Source organism: Passer montanus, unplaced genomic scaffold (genome assembly GCF_014805655.1).
Source record: "Passer montanus isolate IOZ18808 unplaced genomic scaffold, ASM1480565v1 scaffold89, whole genome shotgun sequence".
In the NCBI taxonomy this organism is placed as follows: Eukaryota; Metazoa; Chordata; class Aves; order Passeriformes; family Passeridae; genus Passer; species Passer montanus.
Window position 1 is genome coordinate 2,389,860 of NW_024374256.1, and position 19,627 is coordinate 2,409,486.

The window sequence follows — 19,627 nt, forward strand, 5'->3', positions numbered from 1 at the left end:
TGTCCCCCATTGGTCCCCCACTGTCCCCCCAATTGCCTCCCACTCTCATCACGTGACCCTCCCCATTCATAACCCCGCTGGCCCCTCCCCTCTCTCCCTATTGGCTTCCTCCCGCGCGCCGCAACCAATCACCGCCCAGCGCCGGCGGCGCGCGGGGGAGGCGTTGCCGCGCGGGGCCGGCGCTGATTGGCTCCTCCCCCGGCGGCAGCCCCGCCCATAGCGGAAGCAGGAAGCGGGCGGGCCGGCCGTGACCCGCGGGCGGGCAGCGCCGGCCGCGCCATGACGGGAAAATCGGTGCGGGACGTGGAGCGCTACCAGGCGGTGCTGGCCGGGCTGCTGGCCGAGGACGAGAACAAGTTCTGCGCCGACTGCCAGGCCAAAGGTAGCGCGGGTGGGCGGCGGGGCCTGCTGAGCCCGCGCCGCGCCGGATGCGCCCCCTCGGTGCCCGCCCCGCTCCCCGCCGGCCTCGCCGCTCGGTGCTCTCCGGTGTGCGCGCTCCCCCGAGGGGCGGGCGGCCCCGGCTGGGTGTGCTGGGGGTGGGCATCGCGGTGTTTCCGCCAGAGGGGAGCGCTGCGGTGGTGGCGGGGGGACAACGGTGCTGCCCCGGCGGTTACGGGGGTTTGCGGGGGCGGGGGCAAGAACGGGGAGGTTTGGGGCAGAGAACGGGGGTGTCTGGGTGCAAGAACGGGCTGGGTTTGGGGGCAAGAACGGGCTGGGTTTGGGGGCAAGAGCGGGGGGGCTGGGGGTAGGGAACAGGATGGGTCTGGGGGCAAGAACGGGGTGGATTTAAGGCAGAGAAGAGAGTGGGTTTGGGGCAGAGAACAGGCTGGTTTTTGGGGCAAGAACCCCGTGGTTTTGGGGAAAAGGACCCGGTGGTTTTGGGGAAAAGAACAACGTGGTTTGAGGGGGAGAATAGGGTGGTTTGGGGGAAAGATCCCGGTGGTTTTGGAGGAAAGATTCCGGTGGTTTGAGAGGGAGAATAGGGTGGTTTTGGGGGAAAGATCCCGGTGGTTTTGGAAGAAAGATTCCCGTGGTTTGAGAGGGAGAATAGGGTGGTTTTGGGGAAAAGAACCCGGTGGTTTTGGGGGAGAGACCGCCGTGGTTTGCAAGAACGGGCTGGGTTTGGGGGCAAGAGCGGGGGGGCTGGGGGTAGGGAACAGGATGGGTCTGGGGGCAAGAACGGGGTGGATTTAGGGCAGAGAAGAGAGTGGGTTTGGGGCAGAGAACAGGCTGGTTTTTGGGGCAAGAACCCCGTGGTTTTGGGGGAAAGGACCCGGTGGTTTTGGGGGAAAGAACAACGTGGTTTGAGAGGGAGAATAGGGTGGTTTGGGGGAAAGATCCCGGTGGTTTTGGAAGAAAGATTCCCGTGGTTTGAGAGGGAGAATAGGGTGGTTTTGGGGGAAAGATCCCGGTGGTTTTGGGGGAGAGAAGGCCGTGGTTTTGGGGGCACAGCAGGGGGCTTTTGGGCGAAAGAACCCGGTGGTTTTCGGCTGAAAACCCCCAAATTTTGGCCGCAGCCCAGCTGGGTTTGGTGCGGGTCACACCGGGAGGAGCCTCTGGAAGCCGAGGGGAGCTGGGGAGGGAACGGCCCCAAATCTCCCGTGGGAATCCCGGGAAACACCCCAGAGCAGGTGGGGGCCTCTCCTGCAAGAGGGGAAGAAGAGGGACCTGGAAAAGCCGGGGCTGTGGGACTGAGGGAATTCCAGCTGGGGAGTCACCTCCTGTCACCTGGGGCTGGAATGCCAGCGCAGGGAAGGAGCTGTCACCTCACCCCGGTGAGGAATTCCACATTTTTGTTCTCCTTTCCCACCTGGATTTTCCCTGTGAGTTTGGACTCTGTGGCTGCCCCATCTCTGGAATTGTTCAAGGCCAGCCTGGGATAGTGGAAAGGACAGGAGGAGCTTCGAGGTCCCTCCCAACCCAAACAATTCCGTGTTTTTCTGATTCCAAGGTGTGTTATGACCCTGAGAGAGGAAATGTTTCAATTCCAGAGGATAAAACAAAGGAATAAAACTGTTCCGTGTCCCCTGCTTTGTTTTCCTGCAGCAAAAGAGTTAAAGTTGCCCAAAATCCTGTTTTAATGAGCTGCCATAATCTCTTGGAGATCTGGACTTGAGCCTCGTTTCCCAAGAGCTGCTGGAATTGAACTTGGAGGAGGGATTGGCCAAATCCATCTGTAAACAAAGGGCTTGCTCACCTCAGTGTGACCTCCAAAACTGCACAGCCCCCTTGAACAGTGTTAAAAATTAGATCATTATGATTTCTTTTCACCCCAAACCACAATAACCTCATCCTTCCCACCTGCCTGGAGCACACCTGGCTTTGGGATGAAGGTGGGATCAGGATGTTCCTCTCCCTGTGCCAATCCTTTATCTCCTGGCACCTCCTGCCAGCCCCAAGGGCAGAAATAGCTCCTTTATCTCAGCCCAGGCCTGGGAGAGAGCAAATTCCACCAAAATGGGAATCAATTCAACCCCACAGCTCGGGGTGGTGGAGCTTCTCCTGGTCACAGCACGTCCTGGAAGTGCAGGGTTCTAATTAATTAATTATTAGCATTATAATGAAGCTCTGGTGTGGAGTTGAGCCTTTCCAAAGCTGGAAGCTGCTCCTGGCTGGGAGCAGGGATTGCACCAATCCTGGAGAGCAGGCTGGGGCTGTCCCCACTTATCTCAGCCACTAATTACCCTCTGCACTAATGAGATTCCTGGAAGTGGGAAATCTCCTCCTCCAGGGCACGTGTGGCCACGGGAGCTGGCTCTGCCCGGAGCTCCAGGGAATTCCTGCACTTTTGGGGCAGTTTTGGTACTTTTGATCAACGTGGTGCCACAGGAGCTGTCTCTGCCCAGAGTTCCAGGGAGAATTGTGCATTTTTTGGGCAGTTTTGGTGAATGAAACTGTCTCTAGCCAGAGTTTCAGGGAATTCCTGAAGATTTGGAGCAGTTTGGGTGAATGGAGCTGTCTCTGCCCAGAGTTCTGGGGAGAATTGCTGCAGTTTTGGGGCAGTGTTGGTGTTTTTGGTGAATGGAGCTCTCCCTGCCTGAAGCTCCAATGAATTCCTGCAGTTTTGGGGCAGTTTTGGTACTTTTGATCAACGTGGTGCCACGGGACCTGTCTCTACTCAGAGCTTCCAGGAGAATTCCTGCAGTTTTGGGGCAGTTCTGGTGAATGAAACTGTCTCTGCCCAGGGTTCCAGGGATTTGCTGCATTTTTGGGGCAGTTTTGGTACTTTTGATCAACGTGGTGCCACGGGAGCTGTCTCTGCCCAGAGTTCCAGGGAGAATTGTGCATTTTTGGGGCAGTTTTAGTGAATGGAGCTGTCTCTGCCTGAAGCTCCAAGGAATTCCTGCACTTTTGGGGCAGTTTTGGTATTTTTGGTGAACGTGGGGCTCTCCCAGCCCTGATGCCAAGGAAGTCCTGCTGTTCCTCCTGGAATACCTTCACCATTGCTCTGTGCCCATGGAAAGGAGCCCAGGGTGGCTCCAGCTGCTGCCCTCAGCACTTCCAGGGGTTTCTGGAAGCAAAGCAGGGACTGGAGCAGCCTGGGGTAGTGGGAAGTGTCCCTTGCCCATGGCAGAGGTGAATTAAATGAGCTTTAAGGTCCTTCCCACCCGAGGCAGTGTGAGATTCTGTGAAATCTCAGGGTGCTTTTGCTGCTGCTGCAGCAAACCCTGCTCAGAGCTCTTGTTTGGCAGGAAATTGGGTGAAATCTCTCCACTCTCTTCCTCTTTTTGTTGCTAACCTCGTGTTTGGGGGAACTGGGAGAGCTGAGGCAGGGCAGGGTGGGCACTGCTGAGTTCTGATCCTCTCCTTGGAGGTCTTTGCTGTGGGAATCACTTGGAAAACCACCTGGAGAGAGCAGCACTGGGCAGGTGGGATTTTTGCTGCTTGCTGCCATTCCAAGGGTGGCTGTGGTGCTGCTGCTCCCTTTGTGTGTGTCTGAGAGATAACAGAGCTGCTGCACAGCCTGAGCTGAGCACCCAGCAGCACATTCCCTGCTTGGAATGTGGCAGCCTGGAGCTGGCATGGCTGAGGGAGGGAGGGAGGGAGGGATGAGGTGAAACCTCAGTCGGGATTTGGAAAATTCCCACTGAGCGACACAGAGTGGACTCATTGCTGCCCCTGCAGCTGATTTTCACCCCCAGCTAATTGTGTTTGGTTCTCTCCTTCTCCCCAAGTCTCCCCTCTGCTCTGCAGTCCCATCCATGCATCCAGCAGGCTCCGTGGACCCCGGGGTGCTGACGTCGCAGCGGGAGCTGCCCAGAGGTTCAGGTTGCCCTGTGCTCCCCCTGCTTTGTCTGGCTCTTCCCTTCATCCCTTTGTCTTGTGAGATCCGTGGCTTCCAGGCCTAAACCCATCCCTTGTGTCCCGAGGGATTGGATGGTGCTGCTGGCATAAATCCAGGTTTAATTCTTCAGCAAAAAATAAGAAAGGTGTAGCATTGGGGAAATCCCTGCCCAGAGGTGGGTAAATGTGGGATGGGAAGGGGGAGAAGCTTGGGGTGGAGTAGGTGGTATGGGGAGGCTGATTTCTAGTGGAATTTGGGAATTATTTTATGGGGGAGCTGCTTTAGTCCAGCCTAACTCCTGTTAATCCAAACCAAATATTCCCGAAAATCTGCGTGACTCAACTCCTCCTCCTCCAGCAGCCTCTTGAGCTGCAGCTGAATTTCCTTTGCAGGCAGAGCAATTCCAAGAGGAACTTTTTAAATAGCTGCTGGAACAGCTGCATGGGAGGAAGGAGAATCAGGATGGCAGTGCCGGTGGAGGGGGAGTGGTGCAGCCTGTGCCTTCAAAAACCCAAAGTGGAGGGGCTGGAGCTGCTCAGCTCAGCTTAGGAAATCTGGGATGAGGAGAAAGCTCAGCCTTAGGCCAGGGAGTCTTGCCAGAGGGATCCATGTGGCTTGTGTGTTCATTTGAATCCTCAGCTGCAGCCACAATATCCTGGGATCTTCCATTATTCTGCTTTTCTGCTCTTCCCAATTCAGATCTGAGAGCTTTGTGCACAAAGGGAGTGGAAATGCTCTGAAATTCACTTTATCCCCCTGGGATCTTCACCTCAGCAGGGTAAAACTGGCAGAGGACACAGCTCTGTCCACCCTGAGCCTGCCTGGAGCTGTAACTTCCCACTCAAGCAAGGGGAAAAAAGCATCAGTGTTCCCAACAGGGATTTAGTGTGGAATTAGTTGTAGGAAGATCCCTTTTAAGCAGAGCTCTGAGTCACACTTGGATCTGTGGCCCTACATCTGCCAGAAATAGGGATAATCCTCAGAGCAGCAGCACCTGGGCTCTCTGTGCTGCCCCACCTCTGGAGGTGGGAAAAAAAGAAAGCTCTCCCCAAAAAATGCCATGTGATTCCCAGCTGGAGTAAAGTTTGTTCCTATAGAAACTGCCAGGAGTTATGTAAGGAATGGCAGCTGCAGTGCAAAGGGAGCTCGTGCTCCAAAATGCAAAGTAGGTCTTGAAACGGAGCAAAAAGTCAGGAATAGCTCGGGGCTCCTTCAGGTTGGTCCCTGGTTGTGATTGTTCCCCGTGTCCCAGGAAATCTGGGACAAAATTGGAGCTTTTAGGAGGAGCTGTCGTGAACTTGGAGCAGTGAGTGCGAGGCTGGATTTACCTGGGCCTTAATAAATTGGTTTTTCTCTATTTTTGGCAATATGTGGCACTCCTTCCTGCCCCTTTCCCTAGGAGTTTCAAGGGATGTTTAGCTCATGAGACTGAAAATCAGTATTATTATAATTAAGATATTAATTAATAGTATTATGATTATCATGTTCAACTCTAGATGCTGAAAATTCTCAATCCATCAAAAACTGACCCAGGACCTTCCTCTGCTCAGAGCTTTTTTAAGGACTTGGTGGCTTCTAAAACATCCCCAACTCAAATTAAATTAAAAGCCAGAGTCTAAATAGTTTCAACGCCAAGTGGCACATTAAAAACATCTTAAAAAGCAGCAAAATTCTATTTACAGCATCAAAAATCAACTTAGTGATGGCAGGGCTTCCACCCTGCTGCTCTGTTTACAGGTGCACCTACCACCTAAATTATTTGCATTTCATGGAAATTCAGGCCTCCCTGGAATCTGCAGTTTCTAGGATTGGCTGATGTGTGGTTTTGGTCCAAAAATGATGCCACAGGAAGTCTGTGGGTTGTGGAATTGACTGATTTTTTTGTTTGTTTTTTTAATATATATTTATATTTTTAAGCTGTGTCACCATCAGTGTTGATGTCACCCGGTTGTTTTTCATGGATTCTGGTGATAGCACTGCTGGAAATTGTCCCTGTCACCTTTTCATTGACTGAAGGAACAACCACCCCTTTCTGCAGCAGCAGGAAAGCCCCACCCTGCTGCTCACAGAAATTTTCATTTCCTCCACCTGCACTTCAAAGAACACGATGGTAGCAGTGATAAACTGCTCATTTTTACCCAAAACCACACAAATCTTGGGCTTCAAGGCCACAGGGCCCTCAAATGTTAGATATTTTTTGCTAAACTGGAAGATTTTCTGGCAGAAATCAGAGCAAGCATCTTTGTTTTTCTTGCAAAATGTGGTTGAGGCCTGTAATTACTGTGAGGGGAAGAAAAAAAAGGCAAAATAAAACTCCCAAACAGCCCTTTCTTCTTTCAAAGGATGGTATAAAGCTGAATTTTTGGGTGATTAAACTACTTGATCAGGTGTAGATTTTTATCAGACACCTTTTGTGGGTGTTAAAGTGAGGGTCTGGCTTTAGCATCCCCTGAGAGCTGCACAAATCCCTCAGTCTGGCCCTAAATCTGGGAGGGCAGCAGGGATTAATCCCAAATCCGAGGTGGATCCCTGATCCCTGCGGCAGGATCCACGCTCAGCTCAGTTATTAATAGTGTTAATAACTAAATAACATCATTTAGAGGTCTTGGAGCTGACTTAAGTGGGTTTTTAGAGTTGCCTTTGGTTCCCCCAAGCCCTGGAGGTGCAGAACAGCCATTTCCAGCAAAGAGCAGAGGAAGTTGTTTTGCAAGAGAGGCTTTGTCACAGCTCTGAGCAGCATGAATGGCACTAAATCCTTGAGCAATTTCTTCCCAGAACAAGGAAACCACAAGGCAGAGGAACCTCTTGGCTCCTGAGTTCTTTCCTCCTTTGACGCTATTAATAAAAAAAAAGAGGATTATTCAGCTTGGACTCGAGGAATTTTTCCCCTGGTGAAAAGCTGAGGGTGTGGATATCCCCTGGCAGGGATTCTCCTGCTCCAGGGAGAATTCCCCACATCCCTTTTCCACAGACAGCCATGGAGCAGCTTTGGGACCCATGCATGAGGCCACATTTCCCTGGAATCTGCTCATTTCCACTGGGAATATTTCATCAGGCTCTCCATTGTGATGCTCCCTCAATCCTTGCCATGGTAGCAGCTCTTTTTTTTTTTTTCCCCTGCTCTTCCTTTTCCAAGGAGCTGTGGTTTTGCAGCCAGCTCCTGGTTTATTTTTAAATGCTTTCTGCAGAGTTATTACAGCAAAAAAAGTTGCCTCAGGAGCTTGGGCCAGAATTTGGTGCCTGAATAAAGGGTGAGGAGTGAATCCTGGTTTATTTTTAAATGCTTTCTGCAGAGTTATTACAGCAAAAAAAGTTGCCTCAGGAGCTTGGGCCAGAATTTGGTGCCTGAGTAAAGGGTGAAGAGTGAATCCCCTCGGGATTTCTCAATTAAAACCAATTAAAACCACTCCAGGGTGTGAACTTGGAGCAAGTGACTCGTTTGGAGCAGGCTCCTCAGGCTGGGAGTTGAAAAGGGAATTAGGCTGGGGGTTTTAAAGGGAATTAGGATCCTTTTCAGTCATTCAGATCATTCAGCAGCCCTTGGAGCATTAATGAGCAGGGCTTAGATGGCGACTGGAGCTGGCACGAGCAGCTTGGTATGTGGAGTTTATTTTGACAGGCTGGGATGTAAAACAGGCTCTGGAATTGTCTCCTGGAGCACGAGCTGGGCACTGGATCCCTGCTGGATCCTCCTCCCTGGGGAATGCACTCAGTGTTCAGGGAAAATGGGAATGCAGATTCACTGAGCAAGGGATGCTTTGGGGTTCCTGGTGCTCCTGCAGCCCCTGCCAGGCTGGGAGTGCATCCCAAAGGGGTCTGAGCCAACCCAAATCTTGTGCCAGAGCTCAGTGGGCAGCCAGGCTCTGAAAAATGTTGGGATTCGTACTCCAAATTGATGTTTCCTTCAATCCAGGAGGGATTTGTGCAGGCCTGAGGTGAAGCTCCATGAACTTGAGCAGAGCAGGGTTGGTGCCAGGTGGCTTTGCTTTCCATGGATGTTAAAATCATCCTAAATGCTGAGACATTTAGCATCATAAAATCATCATCAAGCTGAGGCAGAAGTGGTGGCAGCACCAGGCGAGGCTGGCACTGGTGGTCACAGGAGGAAACTCCCAATTTTCCCTGTGGGAATGGGGTTTCCATTTTGGCCTAGTGGCTCTGAGGGCCCTCAGCCTCAGGGGAATTGATTTTAGAACATCAACCAGAGGATTCATGCAAGAAACAATTTTTTTTTCGTGGTTTAAGGAGCTGAATGTTTCTGTTGGCCTTGTTCTCAACCCTCTGGGAGATAAATGCATAATTTCCTGAGCCAGGAGGGTGAGGTGCCCCTGTTCTCAATTAGTGGGTGTCAGGGTGTGCCCACTTTTGTGAGGGGTGATAATTCCCCCAGGCAGCTCAGCAGTGCTGATTAAAGCTGCCCTGTTGCTATTTATTGATATAAACCCATTTTTTCTCAGAAAAATATTCCCCTAAACTCCAACCCAGGCTTTTTCCCCCTTTTATCACTGAAGCTGCTGCAGAGTCTGAGCTGGGGTTGGGTTTTGGGGAAGTGAAAAGCAGCAGCACGGGGTGAAAGTCACATCTGGAAATGCCACCTGGAGCTTTTTCGAGTCAAGTCACCTTGAAAAGAGCTGTGAAACCCTGGGGAAATGCCTGCAAAAAGCCCTAAAAAGCAAAATCAGAGCCACTGGGCACTTGCAGGGAGATTTTTAGTGGGAGATGTTCCAGTGTGTTCCCTCCAGAGAGGGAAGTGGGAGGTTGTTTACATCTGCACCAAACCCTTCCCCCCTCCCACAACCTCAGGGCTTTATGAGACGTTTTAAAAGAACATTTTTAGAAGGCATTTGAAGGTTAAAGTGTTGGTTTAGTTAAGCTGGGTGTCTGGGAAGGGGATGTTGGATCCAAGCTGAGCCCACCAGGGTTTGCTGTGGCTGCAGGCTCAGGGAGCATTTTGGAAAATCCAGATTTCCTCCCCGTGTGGCTCTGAGTCCCTCCTGTGACAGAGCAGAGCCCTGAGCTGCTGGGCTCACAATCTGTGCCCTGGCCCTGCAAAAAACCAACCCCACATCCCCTAAATCCTCCATTCCCTGCAGGTTTGATATATAATTTTATCACCTTCTCTTTCTGGAACTGCTGTGTGACACATTGCCATCATTGTCAAGAACTCACATACTATAGGTGCAGTTGGCTAAGAAAAAAAAGAGATCAGAGTGTGATTAATCATTTAAGCAATAAACAACCAAAATGAAATAATAGATATAGACAAATAATAGCCCACAATAATTTAATGAAACCTACCTCTTTTCTTTAAAAACTATCTGTAAACTAATTTCAGCATGCAGGATAACTTCTTTCTGCTGTACTTACATACTGGTTATATAAATAGAATTTAGTGGAGCCTTCCCTGCAGCACCTTGTGGCTGTGCAAGGACACCCAAATCCCAGCTGGAATCTCCCCAGGGAGCAGCTTCCCCCTGGTTGTATAATGTGTTCATTGCTGGGAGGGGTCCAAAAGCCCTAAATACTCATTTTTATTTAATTATAATGAAGCTGCTGCATCTTGGCTCTCCCAGAACTCGGATTTGGGAGCTGCAGCACATTCCAGCTGTGGCTCCCTGGTTGTCCCAGACCCCTGAGGGGACACTGGAGCAGAGGAGGGTGTGACACTACCCCTGAGTCATGTTTCAGTGGGAGGTTGTGGTGGCTTGAGCTGGTCCATGTGACAAACCCAGTGAGCTGATTACTCCAGGAGCTGCCCGTTAATCCTTTTAGTCCTATCAAGGCTAAATTTATCTGGAGTTTAAATCTAACCTTGAATCTCATGATAATCCTTCCAGCAGTCTCACGTTAGAGCCCTGGGGGAGAATTCCGTGTAGAAATCACAGGAAGGATCCTGGCCAAGGGTTTGATTCCCATTTTTTGGGCATGTTCAGGTGGTGCTGAAGTTGTGGGGTTTGCTTTGGTAATGAAGGAGGTAATAATGGGACTGAGGTGTAGGCAAGGGTGTCTGGGGAAGTGAATTTCTCAGCTCTGTTAAATTGATATCATTCCCAAAGGCCACTCCTGGAGAGGGAAAAAGCAGCAAATAATGGCAGGAAAGGCCAGAAAACTTAATAAAGGCATTTTTAATTGAATTCCCTGGAAGAGGTGCTGGAGTTACCTGTTAGAGGTTGGATAGCTGTGCTCTGGAAGGGTCCCTGAGTACATTTATCAGCTCCAAATCCCTCAGGATGCTCCAGGCTTTCCTCAGGAATAGGAATTAAACTGTTAACAGCATCTCAGCTACAGCACTGCTTTTTTAGGGCTTTGAAATTACACTTTCCCCCTCTTCCCCCTCCCACCTCCCTCTCATTAACTTGAGGCTCTGCTATTTTAGCTGTGGCAAGAAAAGCAGGATAACTCTTCATCATCCAGAAGAATGCCTGGAAAAAAGGGCTGGTGGAGGCTCTTGGATCCCCAATTTTGTGTTTTCCCAGTTTCTCATGCACCGGGACACCAGTTTGTGCTGGGAGCAGAGGGTTTAATTTTAATACATTCCTAAAATATTTATCAGCAGGATTGAGGGTCTGGCATGGCTGGGAGAGGGGAGGGAATTCCTGTGGATCTCTGTGTGCCCTGCTGGCATTCCTGGGTGCACTGAGTCCATCTGAGCTCCTTAATCTTTCCCTTGTGGATGTTTTTTTTATCCTTGGCATGATCTCCCATCCACACCTTGGAGCTGTCCTGCATGAAAACCAGGAATGTCTGACCTTAGCCAATACCTTTATTTTGTTCTGACCCAGGAAAAGCAAATAATGTCCAGCAGAGCTGTGGAAACTGGAGTGAACTGATCATTGCTTGGGCTGGGATTGGTTTTGGGACCAAATCCTGGGCTCAGTGCTTGGTCCTGGCTCAGCTGGGAATTTCTGCCCAGCACTGAGGAGATTTGAAGATGCTGAGTGGGTTTTGGGTTTTTTTGGGTGGTTTTTTTGTTTTTGTTTTTGTGGGGGTTTTTTGTTTGTTTGGTTTTGGTTTTTTTGGGTTTTTTTGTTGTTTTTTTTTTTTTTGTAGGGAATATTCTGGGGCTGAGTTAACGAGGAAAAAAAAAAAAAAAAAGCAGGATCACAGGCATGGCACAGCTCAGGGGGTTGGAGGTTTTTTTTTGGGGTGGTTTAAACTCCTGTTTTCCTGCCTCTTCTTGTGTGGATGGAAGAGAGAGGCAATAAATCTGCAGGGATAATGACTGGAGGAGATTTTGGAAGGGTTTTATCCAGTTCCTTGCTCAGAGCAGGAAAAGTGCAAATTTTGCCTCAAATTCAGCTGTTCCTGAGGGATTTTAGGTCTGAGGGGTTTTAGATCAGTAGCAGCACCAGGTGTGAGCTTTTTCTTGGTGAAATCGGGAACTTTTTCCCTCATAGAAAGAAAATGACAACAAAATTGTTTAAATTCTTGATTTCTGTCCTCTTCCTCTTGGAGCTGTTTGGTTTGTGTGGATGGAAGAGGGAGGCAATAAATCCCCAAAGATGACAATTGGGAGCATCCTCCTGATGTGGAATTCCAGTTTCCAGCCTGGATGAGACTCCAAAGTCCTCAATCCCAGTTCACTTGGTGCAGTTTCCCAGTTGCTCCAGTCAAAAAAAAAAAGAGGAAAAAGGGTTGGATTGGTGGGAAACACTTTTCTGTCTCTTCCCAGGGCCACGATGGGCGTCCTGGAATATTGGGGTGTTCATCTGCATCCGCTGTGCTGGGATCCACAGGAACCTGGGAGTTCACATATCCAGGGTCAAATCTGTCAACCTCGACCAGTGGACACAGGAACAGATCCAGGTGAGGGCTGGGGTAAAACACTGAGGGGTTTTTTAAATAAACCAAGCCAGGATAGCCCAAAAAAAAAAATGGGAGAAGTGGAGGAGGAAGAAAATTCCAGCTGAGATAGGTTGGGAGGGAAAAGAACAATAAAATGTCCTCATTCCAGGCTGGACAAACAGCAAAGAGCAAAGCTCAAGGAGCTGCTGGTCTCTTAAATTACCAATCCCTGCTTCCCTGGAGGTGCTTCCCACCTCTCCTTCCAGAGGGATTTTGGGTTGCTAGCAGGATATTTATCCTGCCTTGGGCTAAAAATTGCTTAGAATTGGCAAAAGGGATGGGAGGGGATTGGAGCAGCTGCCTCAGCATCCCCTGGGGGTGAAGAGTGGCTTTCAGGAGCATCTTCCTTCCCTGGATTTCTCTTCCCTGGCAGCCTGGGATGTTGTGGGAGAGCTTTAATGCCTGGGGAAGGAAAATTTCAAGGAGTTTTTTTGGATTTCAGTGCGTGCAGGAGATGGGGAATGGCAAAGCCAATCGTCTCTACGAAGCCTACCTGCCCGAGAACTTCCGGAGGCCCCAGACAGACCAGCATCCTTTTTGTTTTTCCATGGAAATTCCGTGGAGATTTCCATCCTGGAACTGTGTGGTTAAACCTCCCTGAAGGAGAAGTTGTTCCCTTGGGCAGGGAATGGGAATGAAGGGATTGGGGTGGAGATCTGGGACACCAAGGTCACCACAGCACCAAAGGCTGCTTCTCCCTGGTTTAGAGCCTGCTTGGATTTGACAGCCTCTTGGGACAATGAAAAACTGGGAAATATTCACTCCGAAATTCTCATTTTGGAAGAGCAAAGAGAATTTTGCTTTTATTTTTGGCTTAAATGGAAAAAAAAATGCACTGGAATGGAAAAAAATCCCACTGGAAAAAGGGATTTTAAGGGTTAATCTCGTTCTGATCTCTGACATTTCAGAGTGAACCCAAAAGCTGAAGGTTTTGGAGGGAATTGGAGGGTTTGGTTTTCCAAAGTGCTGAGTATTCCAAAGGCTCCATGGAGACCTAATTGTGGATTTCCAGGACCTGAAGGAGCTGCAAGGGAGATGGAGAGAGAAGGGGGGGTGGATTCCTGCCAGAAGGCAGGGGGAGGTGGGATTTTGGGAAGGAATTCCTCCATGTGAGGGTGAGGAGGGGCTGGAATAGATTTCCCAAAAAAGCTGTGGCTGCCCCATCCCTGGGAGTGTCCCCAGGCTGGATGGAGCTTGGAGCAGCCTGGGATAGTGGAAGGTGCCCCTGCCCAAGGGATTTAGGGTCCCTTCCAGCCCAAACCAGGCTGGGATTCTCTGATGGAATTTTAATGCTTCAGCTGTAACTCCTACCTTGCAGGAATGCTGAGTAAGCAGGGACAGAATGATGTGAACCTAAAAAAGCCCCACAAAATCACCTTTCCACCATCAATTTTTGAGTTCATCTGGCACCTGAGGTGCTTTTTGAGGGGCAGGATCCTGCTGTGACCACTGTGATCTGAATGTGCTGGGGGGATGCTTGGGGCAAACAAAAAAAAACAATGGAGAAAATGCAGCAGGGGCTTAAATCCTGATTTAATTCCCTTTTTATAGCACTGAAATAACCTGAAATAACCCAGGGGCAAAAACCGAGTTCGGATCCAGCAGTAAATTATTTTAAGAAAGTTACTGCTGGAAATGCTCTTTAAACAATGATTTAATTTAGTTACAGCCTGTACCTTGTTCCTCCCTGTCAAATAAGGCTTCTATTCTGGAATCCTTTGTCCTTAACCAGCTGCTGTAGAGCTGTGGAGAGTTTTATCCGGGATAAATATGAGAAGAAGAAATACATGGACAGAAGCATCGACATCAACGCCTTCAGGGTGAGTCTGGAGGCCTCAATTTGTGATTAAAACAAAATATTGAAATATATCTATTGAAATATTCCCTTCTCTGGGGCTGCTTGCACTTCATGGAGTGAATTCCTGCCCAGCACTGAGATTTGAGGATGCTGAGTGGATTTTGCTTAGAGAATATTCTGGAATATTCAGGGAATATTCCGGATTATCCAGGAAAAAAAGGCAGGATCGCAGACATGGCAGAGCTCAGGGGTTGGAGTTTTTTGGATGGTTTAAATTCCTGTTTTCTTCCCTCTTCTACATCTCACTGATGGGTTTGTGTGGATGAATATCTCACATTGGAGGAGATCTTGGAAGGGTTTTGTCCAATTCCTTCCTCAGAGCAAGAAAAATGCAGAAATTTACCTCAAATTCAGCTTTTTCTGAGGGATTTTAGATCTGAGGGGTTTTAGATCAGTAACAGCAGCAGGTGGGAACTTTTTCCCTCATGTCAGTGATTTTTCCTTCATAGAAAGAAAAGAACAAAACTGTTTAAATTCCTGATTTTTTCCCTCTTGGAGCTGTTTGTGTGGATGGAAGAGGGAGGCAATAAATCAGGGATAATGATTGGAGGAGATCTTGGAAGGGCCTGGCCCAATTCCTTGCTCAGAGCAGAAAAATGCAAATTTTACCTCAAATTCAGCTTTTTCAGAGGGATTTTAGATCTGAGGGGTTTTAGATCAGTAGCAGCACCAGGTGTGAGCTTTTTCTTGGTGAAATCAGGAACTTTTTCCCTCATGTCAGTGATTTTTTTCCCTCACAGAAAGAAAAGGACGACAAATGGAAAAGGACCAACGAGTCAGAAAGAAAACTGGAACCCATCATCTTTGAGAAGGTGAAAATGGTAAGATCAGGAAGAAAACCATGGAGCAGTTGTGGAGCCATCCCTGAGGCAGAGCAGAGGGATTCCAGCCTGCTCTGGGAGCATTTTTCTGGCCTCAGTCACACCCTGGGTGCTCTGAGTCACTGGTGGGAGTTTGTTTTGCTCTGCTCACCAGACACTGAGCAGATGTGCAGGTTGGAATCCAGCTATTCCCTGCTGGTTTTTCCAGCTCCAGCAGCTGCTTCTCCCTAGTTTAGAGCCTGCTTGGATTTGACAGCCTATTGGGACAATAAAAAACTGGGAAATACTCTGAAATTCTCATTTTGGAAGTGCAAAGAGAATTTTGCTTTTATTTTTGACTTAAATCCACTGGGGAAAAAAGAGGATTTTAAGGGTTAATCTTGTTCAAACCATTTCAGAGTGAACCCAAAAGCTGCATAAGATTTGTGCTGTTTCTTTTCCCCCAGCCTCAAAAGAAGGACGAAACGCAGCAATCCAGGAAAAGTTCCCCCAAATCTGAGCCAGTCATGGACCTGCTGGGCCTGGGTAAGAGAAATTGGTGCAGAAATTGTGGGAATTCGAGGAGTTCCAGTCCTAATTTTCCCTTCCAGGTGAACAATTCCAAGAATCCTGCAGGAATATTCAGCTTGAGCTGCTTGGGGAAGAGTTTTCCATGTTTTTCCCTTTATCCTGTGGTGTTCAGGAGCAGCTGGAGCTCTGTGGGACAAACAGAACCCAGGGGCACTTCCCAAATCCTGCTCCAGGCCCTTCCCAGCCCCAGAGGGATGCGGGAGGTCGGGGCCGGGTGTGGGAGGGGTGGCAGTGGTGGCACAGAGGGGACACCCAGGACTCCTGTGTCCCTGCAGACGCTCCGGTGACAACGCCCGTCACCAACGGCCGGCCCAGCAGCCTGGAGAAGGACCTGGACCTCTTTGCATCCGTGGGATCCAGCTCAGACTCCAGGAAGGTGAGCTGGGAATGCTTGGAAAAGCCTGGTTGTGTCAGGGGTCGTTTGGGATGGAAGGGACATTAAAGGGCAGGGACATTTGCACTGTGCCAGGGTGTCCAGTGTACCTCAGGCACTTCCAGGGATGGGGAATCCATCTGGGAATGGAGTGTTTCACCTCACACATCAGCTCTCTGCCATGAATGTCCTTCATCTAAATGTCCCTTAATTAAAGCCTGAAACCTCCCTCTTCCACGTTGAAGAGTGAAGAATCTCCCTCTTCCATTCCCACATCTGGGAATGCTGTGCCACTGTTTCACCATCAAACACACATCAGCTCTCTGCCCTGAATGTTCTTCATCTAAATTTCTTAACTAAATCCTGAAATTTCCCTGTTTCACGTTGAAGAGTGAAGAATCTCCCTCTTCCATTCCCACATCTGGGAATGCTGTGCCAGTGTTCCACCACACACATGAACTGTCTGCCCTAAACCTTGCTTCATCTCAATTTCTTAATTAAATCCTGAAATCTCCCTGTTCCACGTTGAAGAACCTCCCTCTTCCACCAGCCCAGCACATCCCTGTGTGTGGATGGATGTTCCCCTTCCCCTGTGCTGGGTTTTGCCCTGATCCTGTCTCTCTGTCCCAGGTCATTGGCTCCACACCATCATTTGGCATGGAAGGGACATTAAAGAGCATCTTGCACTGTGCCAGGGTGCTCCAGCCTGGCCTCGGACACTTCCAGGGATGGGGAATCCCTCTGGGAATGGAGTGTTTCACCTCACACATCAGCTCTCTGCCCTGAATGTTCCTTCATTTAAATTTCTTAACTAAATCCTGAAATTTCCCTGTTTCACGTTGAAGAGTGAAGAATCTCCCCCTTCCATTCCCACATCTGGGAATGCTGTGCCACTGTTTCACCATCAAACACACATCAGCTCTCTGCCCTGAATGTTCCTTCATCTCAATTTCTTAATTAAATCCTGAAATCTCCCTGTTCCTCGTTGAAGAACCTCCCTCTTCCACCAGCCCAGCACATCCCTGTGTGTGGATGGATGTTCCCCTTCCCCTGTGCTGGGTTTTGCCCTGATCCTGTCTCTCTGTCCCAGGTTGTTGGCTCCATGCCAACCTCTGGAAGCGCCGGCTCCGTTCCCGAGAATCTGAATCTCTTCCCGGAGCCCGGAGGCAAAGGGGAGGAAGTGGGCAAGAAGCAGCTCTCCAAAGACTCCATCCTGTCCCTGTATGGCTCCCAGACGTCCCAGGTGCCAGCACAAGGTAACCCTGGAGGGAGCTGGCACCAGGGCAGGGTGGCTGGGGTGTCCTGGGAGCTGGAAACTCCAGAAATGGGAATGTGGGTGGTCCCTGGGAATCCCAGATGGGGTGGGTGGGAAGGGAATGTGAAGCTCATCCCATTCCAGCCATGCACTTCCCACTATCCCAGGTTGCTCCAAGCCTTCTCCAAGCTGGCCTTGGGCATTTCCTGGGATGGGGCAGCCACAGCTTCTCTGGGAATTCCATTCCAGTCCCTCACAGGGAGGAATTCCCTCTCAATATCCAACCCTGTCCTTTAGCACTGGGAATCAGGGAGGGATCCATCCCAGCATCCAACCCTGTCCTTTAGCACTGGGAATCAGGGAGGAATTCCATCCCAGTATCCAACCCTGCCCTTTAGCACTGGGAATCAGGGAGGAATTCCATCCCAGTACCCAACCCACCCCTCTGCCACTGGGAATCCATTCCTGCACGTCGCCGCCCAAATTCCCTCCCCACCTTTGCTGAGAGCTGCGAGCAGCACAAGGAGCAGCTCAGCCCGGACATCCCCAGCAGTCTGTGGCTGGAGCTGTGGCATCCCAGCCCCTGAACTGACCCGTTTTTCCCTCCCTCCCTGCCTGCCTGCCTGCCTTCCCCAGGAGCGATGTTCATGGCGCCGGCTCAGCTGGGCTATCCCGCCGCTCCCTACCCCGCCTTCCCGGGAGTGCCCCCTTCCAGCAGCATGATGGGGGGCTTGATGGCCCCATCCGTGGGCATGCTGGCCCAGCCTGGAGCTGCTGGCATGGTGGCCCCCGTGGCCATCCCAGCCGGGTACGTGGGCAACGTGCTGGGCGTTCCCAACGGGATGATGGGCGCCCAGCAGCCCGGCTACGTGGTGCCCCAGGCCGTGTACGGGGTCCAGCCAACGCAGCAGCTGCAGTGGAACCTCGCCCAGGTGAGGGGGAGGTCCTGGGGGGCTTTTCCAGGGGTTTTCTGGGAGTGGGGAAGCGGGGGGGAATGAGGGGATGTGCAGGGGTGGGATGGGTTGAACTGGGATTGGTTGGGTTGTGGGAGCGCCTGAGGATCCCAGCGTGGGTCAGGCTGGGAAGGAATTCTGAGGTTGAGTCCAATCCCAACCTCATCTCCCATGGACACATCCAGGGGTGGGGGCTCCAGAATTCCCTGGGCAATTCCAAGGCCTGACCACCCTTTCCATGGAAAAATTCCTGCTGATATCCTGAGGACCCTGAAGTCCACCCATACCTGGGGGCTCCAGAATGCCCTGGGCAATTCCAAGGCCTGACCACCTTTTCCATGGGGAAATTCCTGCTGATGTCTGAGGACCCTGAAGTCCTGCCATGCTGGGGAGCCCCACCCTGCTCCCCTTTAGGGCTCTGCTGGTTTTGGGAGTGTCCTGGCCCATCCCTGACCTCTCTCCTGTCCCATTTGCAGATGACCCAGCAGATGGCTGGGATGAACTTCTATGGAGCCAATGGAATGATGGGCTATGGACAGTCCATGGGAGGAGGAGGAGGAGCAGCCCAGGGCAGCAATCCCTCCCTCAGCTCCCCGCTGTGGAAATGAGCCCTCGCTCGCACGTGACCATTTCTGCCTTTGTTCTGTTCTCCAAACCTGCTCCATGAGACATTCAGGGTTTTTTGCTTTCAGGTTCGGGGCGCCCAGCCCAACCTGAAATTATTTTTTTTCCATCCCTGAGCTCCATCTCTGCCTTTCCACTGTCACAAACACGGGGACAGCTCGGTGGCCAGGCCACGGGCACAGCCCCGTCCTCAGCACAGTCAATGCACACGGGGAGGGAGGGCATCCCTCCCTGCACAAAGCTCCTCCAGAGCTCCTGGGTAGCACTTGATGCCCTGCTGGGCACCTGGGCACAGGTGGGACTGGGAAATCTGGACTGAATCCTGCCCAGAAAGCTGGGATTTCTCACTTCAACTGCAGTGTTAGATTTATTTTTATTTTTTTTGGGGGGGTGGATAAAGGGTGGGGAACCTCGTTTGGTGCTGAGGAACTGGATTTAAGCCGAGCCCAGGGGCAAGCAAGCCTTGCTACCTCCTCCCTCGAGCGGAGCTCTCCCTGCTCCCACCCTCCTTGGAACCAAAGCCCTTGGGAAAAGCCCTGGCCCACCCCCCTGAGCAAGCAGGAATCTCGCCCGGAGTGGGGGCAAAGCCGATGGAATGTGAAAAACTTGCACTCCTGAGGGAATTTTCTGCCTGGTGTTAGGATTTGATGGAATTTCACTTTTAACAATCTAACCAGAGTTAATTCTCGGGGGCTCAGAGCCCTGTGCAAGTTTTCTTACACTTTTAAAAAATGACTCTGACATCCTAATTTATACTTTTTTCATATTTTTTTTTTCTGTTTTGTTTCGTTCTTGTTGTCGTTGTTCCTGTGTAAAATCCTGGTTCCTCCCTTTCCTGGCTCGCTTGGGACATTTTAATCTTAGGCAGATTTCTTTTCTCATCTCCAGTAGAACCCAAAACTGCTTCAAAAGTCAGCAAGAAGTCGGACTTGTGGTCTGCTCTCTCCTGTGGATATGTAAATTCCCAAATAAAATATTGCAGTGGACTCCTCTGGTGCTGGTGGTCACTCCAGGTGTGGGAATTCAGGGAATTTCATCCCAAA

At 50.5% G+C, this 19,627-nt stretch overlaps 1 protein-coding gene and 1 long non-coding RNA gene across 2 annotated transcripts; both read left to right on the forward strand.

The window, feature by feature from the left end:
• The first annotated feature begins 232 nt into the window (after positions 1-232).
• SMAP2 (small ArfGAP2) lies at positions 233-19,570 on the forward strand. Its single transcript, XM_039733628.1, has 10 exons — positions 233-382; positions 11,958-12,091; positions 12,573-12,658; positions 13,872-13,950; positions 14,729-14,809; positions 15,256-15,334; positions 15,655-15,755; positions 16,843-17,008; positions 17,644-17,939; positions 18,437-19,570. Exons 1-10 carry the CDS (start codon positions 280-282, stop codon positions 18,566-18,568), a joined length of 1,257 nt encoding a protein of 418 aa, XP_039589562.1. The 5' UTR covers positions 233-279; the 3' UTR covers positions 18,569-19,570.
• Positions 1,181-9,377, forward strand: LOC120513856. Its single transcript, XR_005630367.1, has 2 exons — positions 1,181-1,951; positions 2,047-9,377. It is a non-coding gene; the product is annotated as an uncharacterized LOC120513856 (long non-coding RNA).
• Positions 19,571-19,627: the final 57 nt, after the last annotated feature.

What these genes read in the sequence shown, in the direction of transcription:
- SMAP2 (XM_039733628.1), top strand. Translation starts at nt 280, where the DNA reads ATGACGGGAAAATCGGTGCGGGACGTGGAGCGCTACCAGGCGGTGCTG. An exon ending in CCAGCTCAGACTCCAGGAAG is followed by an intron (nt 15,756 to 16,842) that starts GTGAGCTGGGAA and finishes TCTCTGTCCCAG; the next exon opens with GTTGTTGGCTCCATGCCAAC. An exon ending in TGCAGTGGAACCTCGCCCAG is followed by an intron (nt 17,940 to 18,436) that starts GTGAGGGGGAGG and finishes TCCCATTTGCAG; the next exon opens with ATGACCCAGCAGATGGCTGG.